The following is a 17,492-nucleotide window of genomic DNA, read 5'->3' on the forward strand; positions in this document are numbered from 1 at the left end:
CCTCCCCGGAAGCCTGTAGCAGTTCAGAAGTTACCTTCAATTTTGTACATTTGTATATATATTATTTAAACCTTTAATAGGTACATACTTACACATTTCATTGCGCGGGCACTATTACTATAGTACAACTCCTACCTCACCCTCTGCGGGGAAAACAATCGAAGATGGAGTAGACGCCCATGCACAAGGAGCACAGAAGGGGGAGCCACTCGGTCCAGTGACTCGAAAACACTTCTTCGAAGAAAAACAACTTGTAACACTCCGACCCAACACCAGATGGCGAGCTATGCAGACCATGTGAATCTCAGCGACTGATGCCATGAACAGATGTACACTGGGTAAGTGACATTTTCATTCCAGTGACACACAGGTGAGAACATTTTCTTTTTTACCATTACATTAACTTTAACACTTCTACCTCTATCCTGTCTGTCATTTCATACCAGTATTTGGTCACTGAGTTGTACCTTTCCATTATGGTTTCACAGGTGTGGTTACCAACGTGTGTCATCTGCTTGCATCCTTCAAGGACTTGTGATGTGTGACATAGGTATGTTGGCTTTACAATTGGAAACGCATTATGACACTGTCATTGATAATACATATTTACCAAATCACAGACAGACTCCAGATTGTTTTGTGGTTCAAGGGTGTTTATTGAAGTGCTCATAAATGGAGGGGGGTTGTAATATGGTGATGGGGGACGGTGGAGGAATGTCCACGGCAGAGTCCAGTCCATTGTTCACACAGGTGCACTGCCCATATGGGCATAGGAAGTGGAGCTGGGGCAGTTTAAGTATGGACAGGGTAACAAAGTGGGACAGCGGGAGGACAATCGGGGTGGTCTCCTTTCCTGGCGGGGGTCTTGCCATCTTGCTCTGTCCTGTTCCTGGATCTCAGGGACCGCTTGCGTTGTGGTTGTCCGTCTGCAGGGGGTGGGGTGCTGGTGTGGTGGTCCTGTGGCGGGGCATCCTGTCCACTAGCGCCGGCGGAGGTGGTGGGCAGTTCATCGTCCAGGCTAGTGTCAGGGGCCCCTTGGAGTGCCACGGTGTCCCTCATGGTCTGCTGTATGTCCTTCAGCACACCTACGATGGTGCCCAGGGCAGAGCTGATGGTCCTGAGCTCCTCCCTGAACCCCAAATACTGCTCCTCCTGCAGGCGCTGGGTCTCCTGAAACTTGGCCAGGACCGTTGCCATCGTCTCCTGGGAGTGGTGGTATACTCCCATGATGGAGGAGAAGGCCTCGTGGAGAGTGGGTTCCCTTGGCCTGTCCGCCCCCTGTCACACAGCAGCCCTCCCAGTTCCCCTGTGTTCCTGGTCCTCCGTCCCCTGGACCGTGTGCCCACTGCCACTGCCCCCAGGTCCCTGATTTTCTTGGGGTGGTGGGTTATCCTGGGTTCCCTGTAGTGGTGGACACACCGCTGATTGACGTGTCCTGGGTACGGAGGTATGGGCCTGGTGGGTGCTGTGCTGGTGTTGCCAGAGGGTGGAAGGTCAGTGTTGGGCTGTGCCTGTGCAAGGGGAACAGACTGTCCCGAGGCCCACGATGGTCCGGGCTGGTCATCAGGATCCAGTAGGGCAGAGCTGCTATCGTCACTGTGGGCCTCTTCTGTGGGTTGAGTGGAGTTGTCTGGACCCTCTGGTGTGGTGGCGTTCCTTCGTGGTCCTGCAGGGACATAAGAGCATGATTATTGCATCTGTGTGTGTAATGGTGTGCAATGGGTGGGTGTGGGTGTACCCCAGTGCAAGCATTCCTGTGTGTGGGTTGGTTTGATGATGGTTAGGGGGGTGTTATGGGTATGTGCAGTGAGCATGCTTTAGTGAGGGGTGACCATGCTTAGTTGTCATGCAGGGCTTCGTGTTGGGATGGGTGGTTTGTGTTATTAGTACATTAGTGAGGAGTTTGAGTGATAGGGGCGGGTGAGGGTGGGGGTGTGTGATAGCATGCAGGTAGGGTGGGGGATATGATGGTGAAGATTTGACTTACCAGTGTCCATTCCTCCACCGACTCCTCCGAGGCCCTCAGGATGCATGATGGTCAAGACTTGCTCCTCCCATGTTGTTAGTTGTGGCGGAGGAGGTGGGGGTCCGCCGCCAGTCCGCTGGACCGCAATGTTGTGCCTGGAGACCACTGAACGCACCTTCCCCCGTCGGTCGTTCCACCTCTTCCTGATGTCCTCCCGATTTCTTGGATGCTGTCCCACAGCATTGACCCTGTCCACTATTCTGCGCCATAGCTCCATCTTCCTGGCTATGGATGTGTGCTGAACCTGTGAGCCAAATAGCTGTGGCTCTACCCGTAGGATTTCCTCCACCATGACCCGGAGCTCCTTCTCGGAAAACCGGGTGTGTCTTTGGCGTGACATGGGGTGGTGTGGGTGATGTGTGGGGTGGTGTCAGTGTTGATGTGTGTGGTGATGTGTAGTGGTGTGTGGTGTATTGTGCGTGTAATGTTGTATGGGTGATGGTGTTGTGTGCCTCTGTGTGGTGGGGTTCTCAGTTGCTGTGCTCTCTCTGGCCTTTGGTGACTTGTGGTCGTAGGGGTTTGTGGGTGATGTGGGTGTGTTTTATATTGTGTTGGGTGTGTGGGAGTAGTGTGTATGTGTGTATGTGTATCAGGTGTGTGTATTTTGAAACGTCCAATGTGGCGGTGTTTTGGAGATGTGTGTGTATTTTGAGCGCAGCGGTGTATACCGCCAATGGTATACCGCGTTTGAAAGACCGCTGCGGGGTTTCGTGGGTCATGATAGCATGGGCGTGTTTCTGTTGGCGTGACAGTGGAGGATTTGTTTTCGCCAGTTTTACACTGACCTTTGGTGTGGCGGACTTGTGTGGGTGTCTGAGTTTCGGCGGATTCCGAGATGTGTGTCATAATAGCTGTGGTGGAATTCCACAGCTGCGCCGGTGTGTTGGCGGTCTTCTGCACGGCGGTAAGTGGCTTTTACCGCCAATGTTGTAATGACCCCCTCAATCTTGTGATATCGCTTCTGTAGTCAGAGTTTGGGTATTTACAACTTCCTTCTGAATGTATGAACAGACCTGCAACTAGATAGTGTTATGTTGCTAAATGGAAACCTTTTGTATATTACTGCCAAACTAAAAACATTGATTCACTTAAAGCCTCAGTACAATACATTTTGTGTTACTTGGAGTGAAGAAGCCTTCCCACCCTCCCGTTTCCTGTGCTGCTTCTTCCTTCCCGCCCTCCTGTTTCCTGTGTTGCTCCTTCCCTCCCGTTTCCTGTGTTGCTCCTTCCCTCCCGTTTCCTGTGCTGCTCCTTCCCTCCCATTTCCTGTGCTGCTCCTTCCCTCCTGTTTCCTGTGCTGCTCCTCCCCCCCCCGTTTCCGGTGTTGCTGCTGCTTCCCCCCGTTTCCGGTGCTGCTGCTGCTTCCCCCTGATCCCCTAACCACCCCCCCCCCTGTTTCCGGTGCTGCTGCCTCCCCCATCCCCCCCCCCCCCCAGTTTCCAGTGCTGCTGCTCCCCCCCCCCCCAGTTTCCAGTGCTGCTGCTTCCCCCCCCCCCCCCCAGTTTCCAGTGCTGCTGCTTCCCCCCCCCCCCCCCCAGTTTCGGGTGCTGCTGCTCCCCCCCCCCCAGTTTCGGGTGCTGCTGCTCCATCCCCCCCCCCCCCCCAGTTTCCAGTGCTGCTGCTCCCCCCCCCCCCAGTTTCCAGTGCTGCTGCTTCCCCCCCCCCCCCCCCCCCAGTTTCCAGTGCTGCTGCTTCCCCCCCCCCCCCCAGTTTCGGGTGCTGCTGCTCCCCCCCCCCAGTTTCGGGTGCTGCTGCTCCATCCCCCCCCCCCCCCCCCCCAGTTTCGGGTCCTCCCGTGGCGCCTCCTGCTTCGTTCCTCCCATTGCGCCTGCTGCTTCGTTCCTCCTGGTCTCTTGTTGCTCGTGCCCCTCCTAATCTACCATTGCCCATGCTGCTCCTTCCCTTTCACCCTCTCGTCCATGTTGTTCACTGCTGGACAACATGGCTAAAAGACATTTGCAAAGCCAGCAGTTCTTGCATAGGCAAGCGTATTGGCTTTGCTATTTCTTGTTTTAAAATGTGATGTAGGAGTCTAGAATGATGATCTTTTGTTCATACTAGAAGACAGCAGTAGGAGCAGCAACCCAAGATTATCTCGGTAGTCACACAAATGTTTAACCGTTTGCTGACCAAATCTGCTTTATATTTGGTGTTCTCTTCATTATATGAAATAGAAAAGATTCTTCAAATTTTTTGTGTTCAATTCCAGTGGCAAAAGCTCTGAAATGCAAAAATTTTCCCACCGTGGTAAAAAAAAAAAAAAAAAAACATGCGCGCTTACGAAGAGAACGTTTTGGAAATGCACTCAATATAAAAGTGCCAACTGTCAGGGGCATGATGTAGCTGTTGAAACATAACCTTGCAGCTGATGTAGCAGAAATTGAAGTGAACGCATAATTGAGGAACTAAAAGAAAAAGCAAGGTAGCAATGGACAGACTATCCCAAATAATTGAACTTCCATATGTCGGGTGAAATGAACAATTATTAAATCGTAGAATATACAGCGCTGGTATTTGTAAAGAAAACTATCCTAAAAATATTCAAAAGTATATTAAACTTAATGTAGTAGAAGAATTTAAATGTGCATAGTTTTTGTCATATGACGATGAACATAGACGCCAAAGTATTCTTGCACACAATGTATGAAAATATCTGGCTCAAGGTAAAATCTATATAATGGATGGCGCTTTCTGCAAATGCCCACCTCCTTTCAACAAATGTATACAGTTCATTGTGAAATTCAAGGGGGCTTTGCCTTTAATATATACGCATTACTTTCCAATACATGTACAGAAATATACAAAAATGTACTAATTTCAAACAAAGGTTTGGTAGCAGTGGTACAGCAGATGTCACTTCTCTCTTAATGTGGTTCTAGGCTAGGTTAGCATATAATTGCTCAGCGGTTAAAAGCACTGTGCTACCATCTTAGTGCGGAATGTGGTGTGAATAGTTCCTACATTGACATACACAAAGCATCACCCAGAGCAGAAAAACATCAATCAGTCATTGACAAGGCAAACGTTAACTCCTGTCCAAACTGTAAATCAGAGTATGATTACGATCTTTTATCCAGGTTGAATACACAGCCGACGTGTTTTGTCTTTGACTTTCTCAAGGCTTTAGTAGCAGATGTTGAAAAACACTTAGCATTGTAATCAAATGGTGTAGGAAAGTGCACTTTTTGGCAACACAGACACAGACACACTTTGCCTGATATTGATGCTGACTTGACTGAGACTGTGCTGGGATCTAACCATGCCCCAGCACCAGTGTTCTTTCCCAATCCTATACCATAGTTCACACAATTGGCACACCCCTTGCATACAGTTAAATCCTTTGTAACAGGTATCCATGGTACCAAGGGCCCTGTAGCCAGGGAAGATCCCCAATGGCTTTAACATGTATTATGCCACACTGGGGGACCACTCATCAAGCACACACTGCCTTTGCAGCTTGTGTGTACTGGTGGAGAGACAAAAGACAAAGTCGATATGGCTCCACTTTGAGGGTGCCATGCCTACAAACCACTCCTGTGGCATAGGTAAGACACCCCTCTAGCAGGCCTTACAGCTCTAAGACGGTGCAATATACCACAGGTGAGGGCTGCTTGAGCAATATGTTCCTGCAGTGTCTAAGTCCATCCTTAGCAATTGTAATTGCTTTTTGGCCCTATAGAGTATATGGGTTGGGAGTTTGTCATTACGAACACCACAACTCCATAATGTCACTAAAGTCTGAGAAGTTTGGTATCAACCTTCCCAGCACAATAAACACACACTGATGCAAGTGTTGAATTTATTGAGAAATGCACCCAGAGGTCATCTTAGAGATGCCCCCTGTATTTTAGCCAAACATCGAGTGCAGGACTGACCAGTCTGGGCCAGCGTGCCACTTCCAGATGAGTTTCTGAACACAGTGTCAGAGCCGCTGAGCTCTCTGTGGCCAGAAACAAAGCCTGCACTGGGTGGAGGTGACTCACACCTCCCCTCTGCACACACTGTAACACCTGGCGGTGAGCCTCAAAGGCTTAGACTTCTTGTTACAGTGCCCCAGGGCACTCCAGCTAGTGGAGATGCCTGCCCTCCCACCCCCGGATGAAGCCCCACTTTTGGCATCAAGTCCGGTGGGAAAATTAGGGGAAAAAAGGAGGAGTGACCACTTCAGCTGGGACCACCCCTCTAACCCCTGTAATGCCCCTAAATCCAGGATTTAAGGGCTCCCTTGAATCTAGCTTGTCAGATTCCTTACGACCTCAAGAAAAAGCACGAAAAAAATTACTGCTAAGCCGACCCCCAGCAGGGAAGCCTGAAGACACCAACTGACTTGGCCCCAGCCCTACAGGCTTGTCTCCAGCTTCTGAAGCCCTGCAACCAAAAGGCGACGCATCCTGCAGGACCAGCGATCTAAGAGAACTGCCTGCAACCCAGAGGACCAAGAACTCCCTTGGACAAGCGGCACTGTCCAGAAAGAAACTCCAACAAAGAACTCAAGAGCTGCCCCTGCTCCGCGATGTCCTGCTGACTCTGCATCCAGTGCCCACTGCCTGTGTCCAGGTGACCCAATGGACTAGAACTGGTCCCCAGGCGATTCCAACCTAGTGTCCACCCTGGGTTGGTCCCTCCTATCCATTTCAACAGCGCCTGTAGTCTGAATCCGGAGGACCCCCCTAACCGCAACAGAACTGGATGAACATTCCCGATGCCAAAAGCTACCCCTGTACCCGCAGCCCCTGGCCTTGGGGAACCCGACCTTTTGTGCAGCAACATCCCACAGGCGACCCTCCTTCTTTTCCAGCCCTTGGTTTCCCGGAACCAACCCCCTAGACTTCACCTGCAGCGTCTTTTTGTGACCTCCCAGGGTCCCCCTTTAAAAAAGCATTGGGAGCCCTATGCTGTGTTTGCACCCGGCTGCCCCTGTGCCACAGAGGGTGTGTGTTTGGTGCTGACCTGTGGCCCCCCCGGTGATCCTCTAAAACCCCAGGTCTGCTGTCCGAAGACACAGGTACTTATATGCAAGCAGGGCTGATTCAGAGTGCCCCTAGTATCCATAGGAGCCCATGTTAAATCGACCTCAACTTTGACCTCTGCACCCAGCCAGCCCCTTGTTGCTGGTGGTGGGTGTTTGGGGTTAACTTGAACCCCAACCTGTGGACATCCTAATCCCAGAAGACTGGAACTGTAAGTCTTGTACTTACCTCGAAACTGTGAACTGTCTTTGAAAATTGCAGTTTTGACTTTTGAAACAGATTATTGCTATTTATTAGAAAACTGTATAACTTGCCAATTTGAAACAAAATGGTATTGATACATATGTTGGATACGTACTTGCAAATGTACTTACCTGCATCTTGAATCTTGTGGTTCTAGAAATAAAGTAACAAAATATATTTTTGCTATATAAAAATTATTGACCTCGAGTTAGTCGTTGTGTGTGTGTGCTACATTTATTGCTTGTGTGTACAACAAATGCTTTGCGCCACCCTCTCATAAGCCTAACTGCCCGGCCACACTCCCGCAAATAAAGCATTAGTATTTATCTACTTTAGCCTCTGTTAAGCTTCTGGGAAACCCTTGGACGCTGTATATAGTATATCAATAATGAGATATGGTGTGCAGAGTCAGCTTCCTACAAACTGACTGTAAGAATTTGCGTAGTGGTTGCAGAAAAATACAGCAAGAGGTACTCGTGCCAGGCTGTTAACTACTGCTCGTACATCAAAAAATTATTAAACCTAAATAAAGGTCTTCTTGGAGCTTATGTAACATAAACCATCATAATTCACTTTGAACAAATCACTTAATATTTCCGTCAAACTTAAATGCAGGGATGTTACTTTAACTTAGCACAAGCAATGTGGAGAAACATTTAGAGTAATAATTTGCTGGTAGAACAATGAACTTGCTTTCAACCTAAAACAATTATGTGCACTTACTATTGTACCAGAAACATTTTGCCTGCGTTCTATGAAGAGCTACTCGAAACAGCATCCTTTAAAGAAAACGATAAAATGCTAACAGAATTCCTTAATTATTTTGAGGATGTGCAGGTAGATTAACGAGAACAGGTCGCAGAGTCCCTGAATTCCTTTTGCATGTGTGGAAATTTCACATTGCAATGTTAAGAGGCCTACCTAAAACATATAACAAAGTAGAAGACTGGCATAACAGTTCTGCACACTCGATTGTAACTCCACAGTTGGGTAATGTTAAGCTGCAATTAAGAAAGAACAAGCATTTCGGGACCCCCTCCCCATCACAATCTATCCCAGAAATAAACTTAAAGCTGCTGTTTTCTCTCAAAAATTGAAACTTGGAACAAATTTGATTTTATTCGTTCCATAACATTTAGTTCGAAACTGGTCATTTTAAACGGTTTAATTTAACGCATAACTGGTGTTCCTTTTAGCACACAACTACCTTCTTACTCTCTTATCGGGGCCACTTAAACTTTCATGTTTCTAGAGAGTCAACAGAAATCCTGGAAACAAAAAAGAATCTGTGTAAAACCTTTTTTTTCTCTGCATGGAAAGTTGAAATCTTCACAAGTTAAATGTATAGGTTTCCTTGAAAAAACAGCAAAAAAAGTGTCTAAATGTAACTCATCTTAGGCAAGCCAACAAAAAATGAATCCTTTCTCCCGTTCTCCACGTGTTATTATCGAACATGCACCATTGGGGAAAAAAAACAATTTCAGCAGCAAACTTTGTTGGTTAGTTTCCATCACGAAACTTGTTCAAAGTGATCCTAGTGCTCCTGCAAAACTGATTCGAACAAAAACCATCTCAATATACGTCCTTTTTCAGCTGACTTTTAAATGGTGTGCACTTCATGTGGCCTTTACCCTTTGTGCTGTGACTTCAGTTTAAAACAACCCTTTTATATGGCTATTCTAGCGTTTTTTCCCAATTACAGTAAACTTTGAAATGCTTTAAAGTTGGTAGCTTTTCATCCTTCATTGAGATTTCAAACCTGTGCACCAGTTTGTCCTTCTTAAAGAATGTTCTTAAATCAATTAACTATTGTTTCCATGTTTAAAATGCAGTAAATAACCAATAATGCTAAATATTTGTTTGTGTTGTTTTTTCCTGGAGTTCTCACTTGAATTTTGATTAAACTGCGTTTTTATTTAAATGCTCCTTTAAATTTTTGAATTAGGGACGTGGCAAAGAGAGTCAAGATGGAGGTTGCACTCGAAGAGTCCTCCGGACCCCTCAGTCATCTGCTCCCAACCGACTTGTTTGGGTCTTGAGTCCTCCACGTCCTGCAGTTCTGAAACCCCGAGACCTGTAGGAGGCAGTTGGGCTGTCGTCGACTGCGGCAATTGCGTCGGGCTGCAGTGGGAAAGCTGCACCCTCTTTCCCAACATGGCGGCACCCTGAGAAGACATTGCCTCCCTACCGGCTGTTGGATGTGACTGGAGCCGGGCCTGCCTAATAAGCAAAGTGACGGTTGTTGGTGGTTTGGCGTCCTGAGTTGCCCCCTCCTTTGGACGACGGTGGCAATGGGACCAAGACCCATCCCTCTGAAGCAAAGATGACCATGCTGCAGACCCCTGCGGTAGGAGTCCTCTACACCTGCAAGATCCTGAGGGTGGGCGGGCCCGAAGTAGAGCTCCCTGCAGGCAGCCCTGGAGACTCGGTCTTTTGCTGCACACTCAAGGCCCGACTGCCCTCTGGGGACTCTGTCTGGGGATAGTCTGCATTTGAGCTCAGCGGGCCCTGGTGGATCGACGGGACCAGGACGTGCACAGCAGAGCGGTGTGTGGCCTGTGGGGAGCTGCTGGATCCATGGTGCTCTGGAGCGCTAGCCTGTTCTCCCTGGAGAGGAGTATGAGGAGTGGGCGAAATACTGGTGGTGAGATTGGTTGATCCACCCCCCACCAAACTGGTGAAATCAAGTGAGCAATAGACAATCCGGCAGCCCGCCTAGGCAAACCACACTGCAAAGGCCCAGTGCTGTGGACCCCCTTGAGGTGCCTTGAGCCTGAAGGATGGTGTGTAAGCAGCCAGTACCCCCCTGGACCCACAGAGCCTGAACTCCATCGACAGCCTATCTGAAAAGAGTGACCCCACTGAACCCTGGGTGGCGTGCTGGGTGTATTCTCTACGTGGCGGCCACTGCCAGAGGAGACATCCGAATGGCTGCTGGTCCGCTGGGATTGGGCCCTGTGAAGTGGTGTGCAACCCCAGATGGCCCTGTTGATTCTGGGTTGCAGCAAGACATACCAGTGACTGCAGACTCTGAGGGAGGCACAGGGCCCTGTAGACCCCGGGGACACCTCCTGAACTCTCCGAGACTGGATATTCACATGAGTACGTGAGGACCACACATAACCTCTCACACTTGCCGTTACTTGGGCATTGCCTCTCCTGCCCCCTGGAGTGCTGGCGTCTGAGCTGTGGGCCTCCCCTTGCATCCCACCAGTGCAAGCCCCACCGACTGCAGGGGCTTGACGGGCTCCCTGGGCCTGAGGAGGCCCAACCCTACTGAGGGCCTCTGTCAATTGCCTTGCAGGTGTCGGGAGACGTTCTGGGTGAGGCCTGGACCAGTTGCGTGCTACCGACCCCATCCTTGGAGGATGCGTATACATACCGAACCCGAAGAGCACGCCATCTGGGCCAGGAGTCCCAGCCAGGTCGCTGCTACCCAGAGACTTGAGTACCAGGGCCCTATAAGGAGCACGACGTACTGTAAGTTACTCTCTGTCCTGTAAATATTGGCTCACACATCAACCAGTGTCTGTGGCAGCCATGGCACAAGTGCCGGGTGCCTGTTTTTGCTAGATCTTGGGTCAAGTTGTTTATGGTTCCGTGCCACTGAGGGAAGAGGTCCTGCCCCCTACAGCAAGCCCTAACTAATAACCCATCTTGCTGGTGCCATGGGCAAAGACCGATCCACATGCCCATCAGTGTCTCAGACCCATACAGACCAATACGCCCCAGTTATGGCAACATGGGCATCGAATAAGGCCCCACTGCCTGAGGTCGACCTAGCTACCAATATTCAGGCCAGCCACGCATCTCAAACATCACTTGAAACTAAAATAGGGTGGGGTGCGAGTAGACACGGCGCTCAAGCGACAAGACCTGCATAATGCTACAACGCAGATCAGAGGTGTAATCCTGCATATCCTTGGTGGAGGAATTTCCCAACTTCTGTCCCACACAGCTAAACTCTACCATCAGACAGAGGATAATGAGAACCGCTCCTGACTAAATCTGTGCCTCATAGGTATTCCCGAAGGAGCAGAGTGCATGCAAGCAACAACCTTCATGGTGAACTGGATCAGATTGTGGATGTCTCCGAATCGTCTGTCCCAGTGGTTTGTTGTGGAGTAGGCACACCAGGCTCTCACACCGAAGCTGCCATTGGAAGCCCCCCCCCCCCCCCCCCCCCCCCCCCCAGCCCATGATCACTCATATCCTCAACTTTAGAGACCGAGACGCTGTCATACAGGAAGCACGTGCCTACCCAGACTTATCCTATCAAGGCAACAAAGTTCTTATATTCCCAAACTGCGCAAGAGAGGTACAAACCCAGCATTGCTTGTACGCCACGGTTAAGCAGAAGCTCCAGACCCTTAATATTCCATACAGACTGTTGCTCCTGGCTCGCCTCAGTGTTTTTTTGCTAATAAAACCTACTTTTTTGGTACTCAGAGGCAGCCTGGACATGGCTTACCGAGGAGTGGCTACTTCAATCTCCCAATACCCCCCACCCATCTGCTGCCCCATGGCCGGGCGGATCGACCGAACTGCGCACAGGCCCCAGGCCGTGGAGGCAGCGTACTCACTTGTGCAGGGCGTGTAGCACTAAAAGAACGATCTCGTTTCACCTACATCGACGGCTGGGACTCGAGCCATGTCCCTGTTGCCAGCCCTTTCACCATCTGGGCCGCTAGGTCCTGCCTTTAACTACAACAATTCTGCGTGGAGGGTCTGCCACTCCACAAGCTTCCTGGGAGGAGGACATTCACCTGTTGAGGAATCCCACGCTTTAATGGAACAGAGGACAGTTCATGGCAGAGACAGAGCACTGTCACTGACACCCAATGCCTTGGGTCTTGAATTCTCTGATCATGATCCTACATTAAGGAGGGGTCCACCACTCCATTCCCAAGTTCAGCATGTATTGTTGTTTAGTCCTCACTTATGGGGTGGTGTATGGGGAGGGGGATTCGCTGGGGGGAGATTTGGGGAATGTGTTCTATTGTTGAGATATAATTTCTATTTGCACCACACAACACAACCCTTAGCAACGGCTTGTTTCCATGCAGTATATACCAGACCGTGGTGACACCGCCGTTCTTACATGACACAATGCTGCCAACTCGCATCTCACCTATGCCTGATCATCCTTTATAGACCAAGCCCATGGCCACTGTACACTCATTATTAATGCGCCTTCTACCCTAGGTCACCACTGGGTGTGCCCTGGAGCGATGGTTGGGCTCCTTGGAGAACGATGATTGGCGGGCTGCCCTTATGGCCCCCCGGGTCATAACTATTTCCTCCAGATTGAGATTAATTCAAGCGTACTACCTACATTGTGCTTACCTCACCCCGGCCAGATTACATCACACCTGATTCCTCGTGAGCCCAGAGTCCCCTGCTGTGCCGAGGCCCCAGCAGACTTTTATCATATGGTGTGGTCATGTGTAGTAATACAAAAGTATTGGTCTGCCCAGTCACCAAGTTACTGGGATGTGAAGTCCCACACACTTCACAGTTCCTCCCCTTGAGGTCTTGGAGGGCTTTTTGAGGATCACGGGCAGACAAGGCACTCTTGGGTACAGAAACTACTATGGTGGCAAAACGAGATATAGCAACCAGATAGAAACACCCTACACCCTTCCGCTCCCCCCCCCCCCTCTCCCACCAAACCAAAACTCCTACCCCTTCCCTGTGACACAGTGGCGCAAGGGACTCAATTGGTGCACGATGCAAGATAAGCCTGTGCAGTAGGCGAGAGGCTGCTCAAAGAAACACCAAGGTGTATGGGGGAAGTGAGTGGGTCAAATGAACATGTGCTGACTATCCCACACTTGTGGCATTGCGTCTTACATTTCGCAACAATTTTATTTTATTTTTTATCTGCATGGCACATATCATATACCAGGCTATGACGTATCCTGTGACTCTATGTGGTTGACCTATTAATAAAGTTGATTATTAAAAAAAAAAATCGACTTTAATATTTCTTTTAAACATTACCTCTAATTTCCATTTCTTTGGTTGTAATTCTCTTTGCTTAAATTAGGATTGCCATGACTGTTTCCTCCAATGTCCTTTCGATGTTTTCTTTTTTACATGAATTAAAAATATCAGTTCTTTAATACTAGCGATTTGAAACATCAGTCATTCATTTGGAAGCTTTTTTTGATTAAAAAAAATTTAATCAGCTGGTGTTATTCAGTTTTAGAAACAACTGTGTAGAACTACTCTTTGGCCGATCTTTTGTCCCCCCGCCCCTTCTCTGTAATTTATAGTGAAAAATACTAGCCTGCTATCTTTAAGGTTACACTGCAAACTCGGACATTGACCGCCACGCTTGTAAAAGAATACATGGTCCATTTCATTGACGATGGACTCCAAAAACAATCTAAAACATTATTTGGGATTTTAGGTTAATAAACAATGCTCCTGCTGTGGAAGTGTTCCCTCTGGAGCATATGGGGGAATGTAAGGACATGCGACTTGCACATTACCTTTCGGGCCTGAAACTTGGGACCTTATTCAGAAACATTTGTCCAACATCGGCTCTATTTATCTAAATGATCTTTTTCAGTTTATCTGGCAGCAACAATGTCTATTTTATCTGGTTAGTTCTTAGGGCAGTCTTCTCTTTCTGGAACGACTCAGCATTTTGCAAAGCCTAAGGCCTAAACTTGACCTTTATTAAGCATTACTGCCTGCATGAAGTATGGAATCCTGTTTACTGTAGCTTAAAATACACCATGGCCCTGAATTAGCCCCACAAAACATTTGACCCTCTCCACTTTAAAGTATTTAAACTGCTGAGCTGTGTATTTGTTGCATTACCCGAGGAGTAATTCCATTCTCCTATTGTCCTCAAAATTCATTTTCCTGCAAAGTGCCCTTCATGATCTTTAGCCCTGTCACTTCGATTTTAACATCGGCAGATTTTTCAGTGTCTGCACCGTTTCAGCAACATTGTAAATAATTACTTATTCAATTTTCAGCCTCACAAACCCTGCACTTTCTAGCCTCTTGGTTGTTTGTTCATAAATTCAAATTTTGTGCTTAAATGTTCCATCTTGTTACCTAGTTTTGTCCTAAAGCCTAGAACTGTGCCTCCCCATTGTCCTTAGAAACCTGGTCAGCCATATAGCACTGAGAGTTCTGGGACAGAGTAGAGGTAGCATTGCTAGGTAACTGAAATCTTTTTTCATTTTTCAAATATTAGTATCAGCACATGTTCTTCTTTAGTTCTTTCATCATAAATATTGGTTTTTTAAAGGAAAATGCTCAAAAATAGACATCTTTGCAGTTTGTTTGGGGTTTGTGAAGAGACCGCCTTTGGTAGCAGAGGTTCATGTGGATCCAGAGAGCTTTCGAGTGATGCCTATATTGTATAGCCGTGATAATGACCTGGAGACTTTCTATTGATAATTTCAGGTTTTACAGTTTTGACTTCGAATTTTTTTCTGAATGTCTTGATTTCTTCTCTTTTAGGAAATTTTATGGACTAGCACCATCATTTCCCCAAAAAAATTTATTGACCAGAACGCAAGAAGGAAAGAAGAGGCAGCTGTACATGGTTTCCAAAGAACTGCGAAATGTGCTGCTTAATAATAGTGAAAAAATGAAAGTAAGCTTTACGTCTCAGATTTTTCTTTTGTTGCTAAAAGTCTTAAAATGAGCTACTGACAGTGGTCGAAATGTGGGTCACCATGGTGTTAAGTAGAAAATCCCTAATGTGCACAGAATAGCAAATGAACTTTAATTGTTAATGCTTTCTTACAGACTGTTGTATAGTTTGACTAGACTGTATACTTTGCTTTCTCCCACTACTCCACTGGAGGTGAATTAGTCTTTTTTAGCTTTAACTTGTAGTTTGACAGTCACAAGCATTGCAGTCGTGCTCAGAAGAAGAGATTTCCAGAGATCGTTTCATATACAATAAAAACTAGATCTGGGATCAAAGGACTGATCATCAAATCCCAATACCGATCCAATAATTTGTATGGTTTAAACTACTCATGATCATTTTCATATAAAAAAACACATTACTGGAATTTAAGTCCCCAATCCTTACAGTGGGATTCAGTTCGAAACACAAGTGTAGTTCATTTATCCTTTTGGTGTTGGGCCTCTTTTATGCTTTTGAGTTCTTCTGGAAATACATTTGGCTGAATCTGTCAATAAGACGTTTTAGTAGGACTACTAAAGCAAATTGGCTCTCTCAATAACATAAATGCCACTCGGGTATAGATTAGATTTTATAATTGTGTTGAAATCAAGTCAAAACGTGCTGCTTTGAATTGCATTTATAATAGCTGTCAAAATGGCAAGGCCTGATTCATTCCTGCTGCCTCATCCTTTGAGACTTATTCTTGTACTTTTATGTGAAGAGGTTGTGATTTACAGAAGCAGTATATGCTGTAAAACGTTTCGCCATCACCCATCTCCTGTGCCAAAGTGCCTATACTCTGAAACCCTAGAAAGAGCCTCCTTGTTTCACTACTTATTTGCATGGGTACTTTTGTAAAAACTTGTATGGATTATTCTTACAAAATTGCAGTGTTAGTCTTCAGGACAAAATTGCTATATGCTTGAGGGTCTGACTAGTTTGGTAGGAAGAATGTCTTATGTGTATTCCTCATATAGATAGTTTGCTCCTTCCTTTGATATTATATTGTGTTTAAATGCCAATTTGACAATACCTTTTCTCCTTCCCTCGAGTCAACACCTTTTTCTCTGCCCACATTCATTATTTTATTATTTTGCAGCTGTATAGTGGACTATCTTCTATTAGTATCATTATTTCTTCTCACACAGTCTGCCTCCAGTGTGTAGACTACCGTATCTAGGCTGCTGTTTGCCCAAAGATACCATGTTTTCCATTTTTAATTTGAACACATTTGACTTAAAATTAAATTAAAAGGATACTGCCCACAAAGTGAAAGTAAAGGAAGGGCCTCGGTGACTGACTAAAATCTTGCAGTGCAAAATCACAGATAGAAACAGTTGCCTCAAGACACATGCCTGAAGTGATCGTCCTGTCCTCTTTGTTTTTAAAAAAAAAAAATATATTTGTGAAGGTCTTGCACACTAGCCGGCTCATGCACTGTCTATTATGAGACATATTATTAGCGTACATTAGACATAGAGCCTGCCTGTTAAAAATTGGGTCTCTAGTTGGCAGAGGTTCACACTCTTGTCCAAATAGGCACCACAATCCTAGTCAGGGTAAATCAGACAAAATCCAAATTATCCTGTGCCCACCCTCTGGTAGCTTGGCACTGAGGACTCAGGCTTAACTTAGAACACAATGTGTAAAGTATTTGTAGAATAAATCATACAATAAAACAGTGAAAACACCTCAAAAAAGAAACCACACAGGTTTAGAAAAATATAAGATATTTATCTTATTAAATTAAGGTAAAAAAGATCAAGCTTTGATAATCATAAGTTGAAATACCACTTTTGTAATAATAATAAGAGTCTTTAGTTCTTAAAAGCAACAATTGTCTCTTGCAAGCACAAAGTACCTGGTTTGCATCAAAATTACACTCACGAGGATACCAGAGGAAAAGATGTGTGAAAAAAGGTGGGCGTGCACTGGTTTTCCTGGTGCACACAGGCGATGCGTCGATTCTTTAGCCCATGGCAAGGACTGTGCATTGATTTCCAGCAAGCAGGCTTGAATCCTCTTTGCGATGCGGGGTCTTTTGGCACCCAGGGACGATGCGTGGAAATCCTGGGCATGCAGGACGAAGTCACAACTGTTGCATCGATCCAGTGGGTGATGCAGTGGCATTTCTGCCGCACAGCTGGTGCTGCGTTGATTCCTCTCGCAGGAAACTGGGCTGCATCTTTCAGGCTTGGTGATGTGTTGAAGTTCCGGTCGCAACATTGGTGCTGCGTTGATCTCCAATCGGGGAGCCGGGCTGGGTTGTTCCGGTTAGTCTGAAGTGATTTCCTCACCTCTGGACAGGCTGTGCGTCGATTCCAGCAGGCTGTGTGTCGATTTTCGCCACACAAGGACTTTTCCTTGCAGAGATTAAGGCCCTCATTATGACATTGGCGGTAAGACATTGGCCCAGAGACTTCAGGAACAGGAGGCAAGCTCAATCTAAGCCCTTGGAGAGCATTTCTCAGCAGAGCCGGAGGCCAGCAGGACAACAGCAAGGCAGCAGTCCTTTACAGCAAAGCAGTCCAGGTGAGTCCTTTGGGCAGCCAGGCAGCTTCTCTTGGCAGGTTGCAGGTTCTGTTGCAGT

The 17,492-nt window shown here is 47.1% G+C and overlaps 1 protein-coding gene across 1 annotated transcript in view; it reads left to right on the top strand.

The window, feature by feature from the left end:
* The window catches only part of NSUN2 (NOP2/Sun RNA methyltransferase 2), a 480,899-nt gene that overhangs the window by 345,737 nt on the left and 117,670 nt on the right, over positions 1-17,492 (top strand). Inside the window, exon 15 of the mRNA XM_069219708.1 lies at positions 14,725-14,860. Coding sequence (XP_069075809.1) covers positions 14,725-14,860 — 136 coding nt within the window. The remainder of the gene's footprint in view (positions 1-14,724; positions 14,861-17,492) is intronic.

The sequence above is a fragment of the Pleurodeles waltl genome, chromosome 2_2 (genome assembly GCF_031143425.1).
Source record: "Pleurodeles waltl isolate 20211129_DDA chromosome 2_2, aPleWal1.hap1.20221129, whole genome shotgun sequence".
Taxonomy (NCBI): Eukaryota; Metazoa; Chordata; class Amphibia; order Caudata; family Salamandridae; genus Pleurodeles; species Pleurodeles waltl.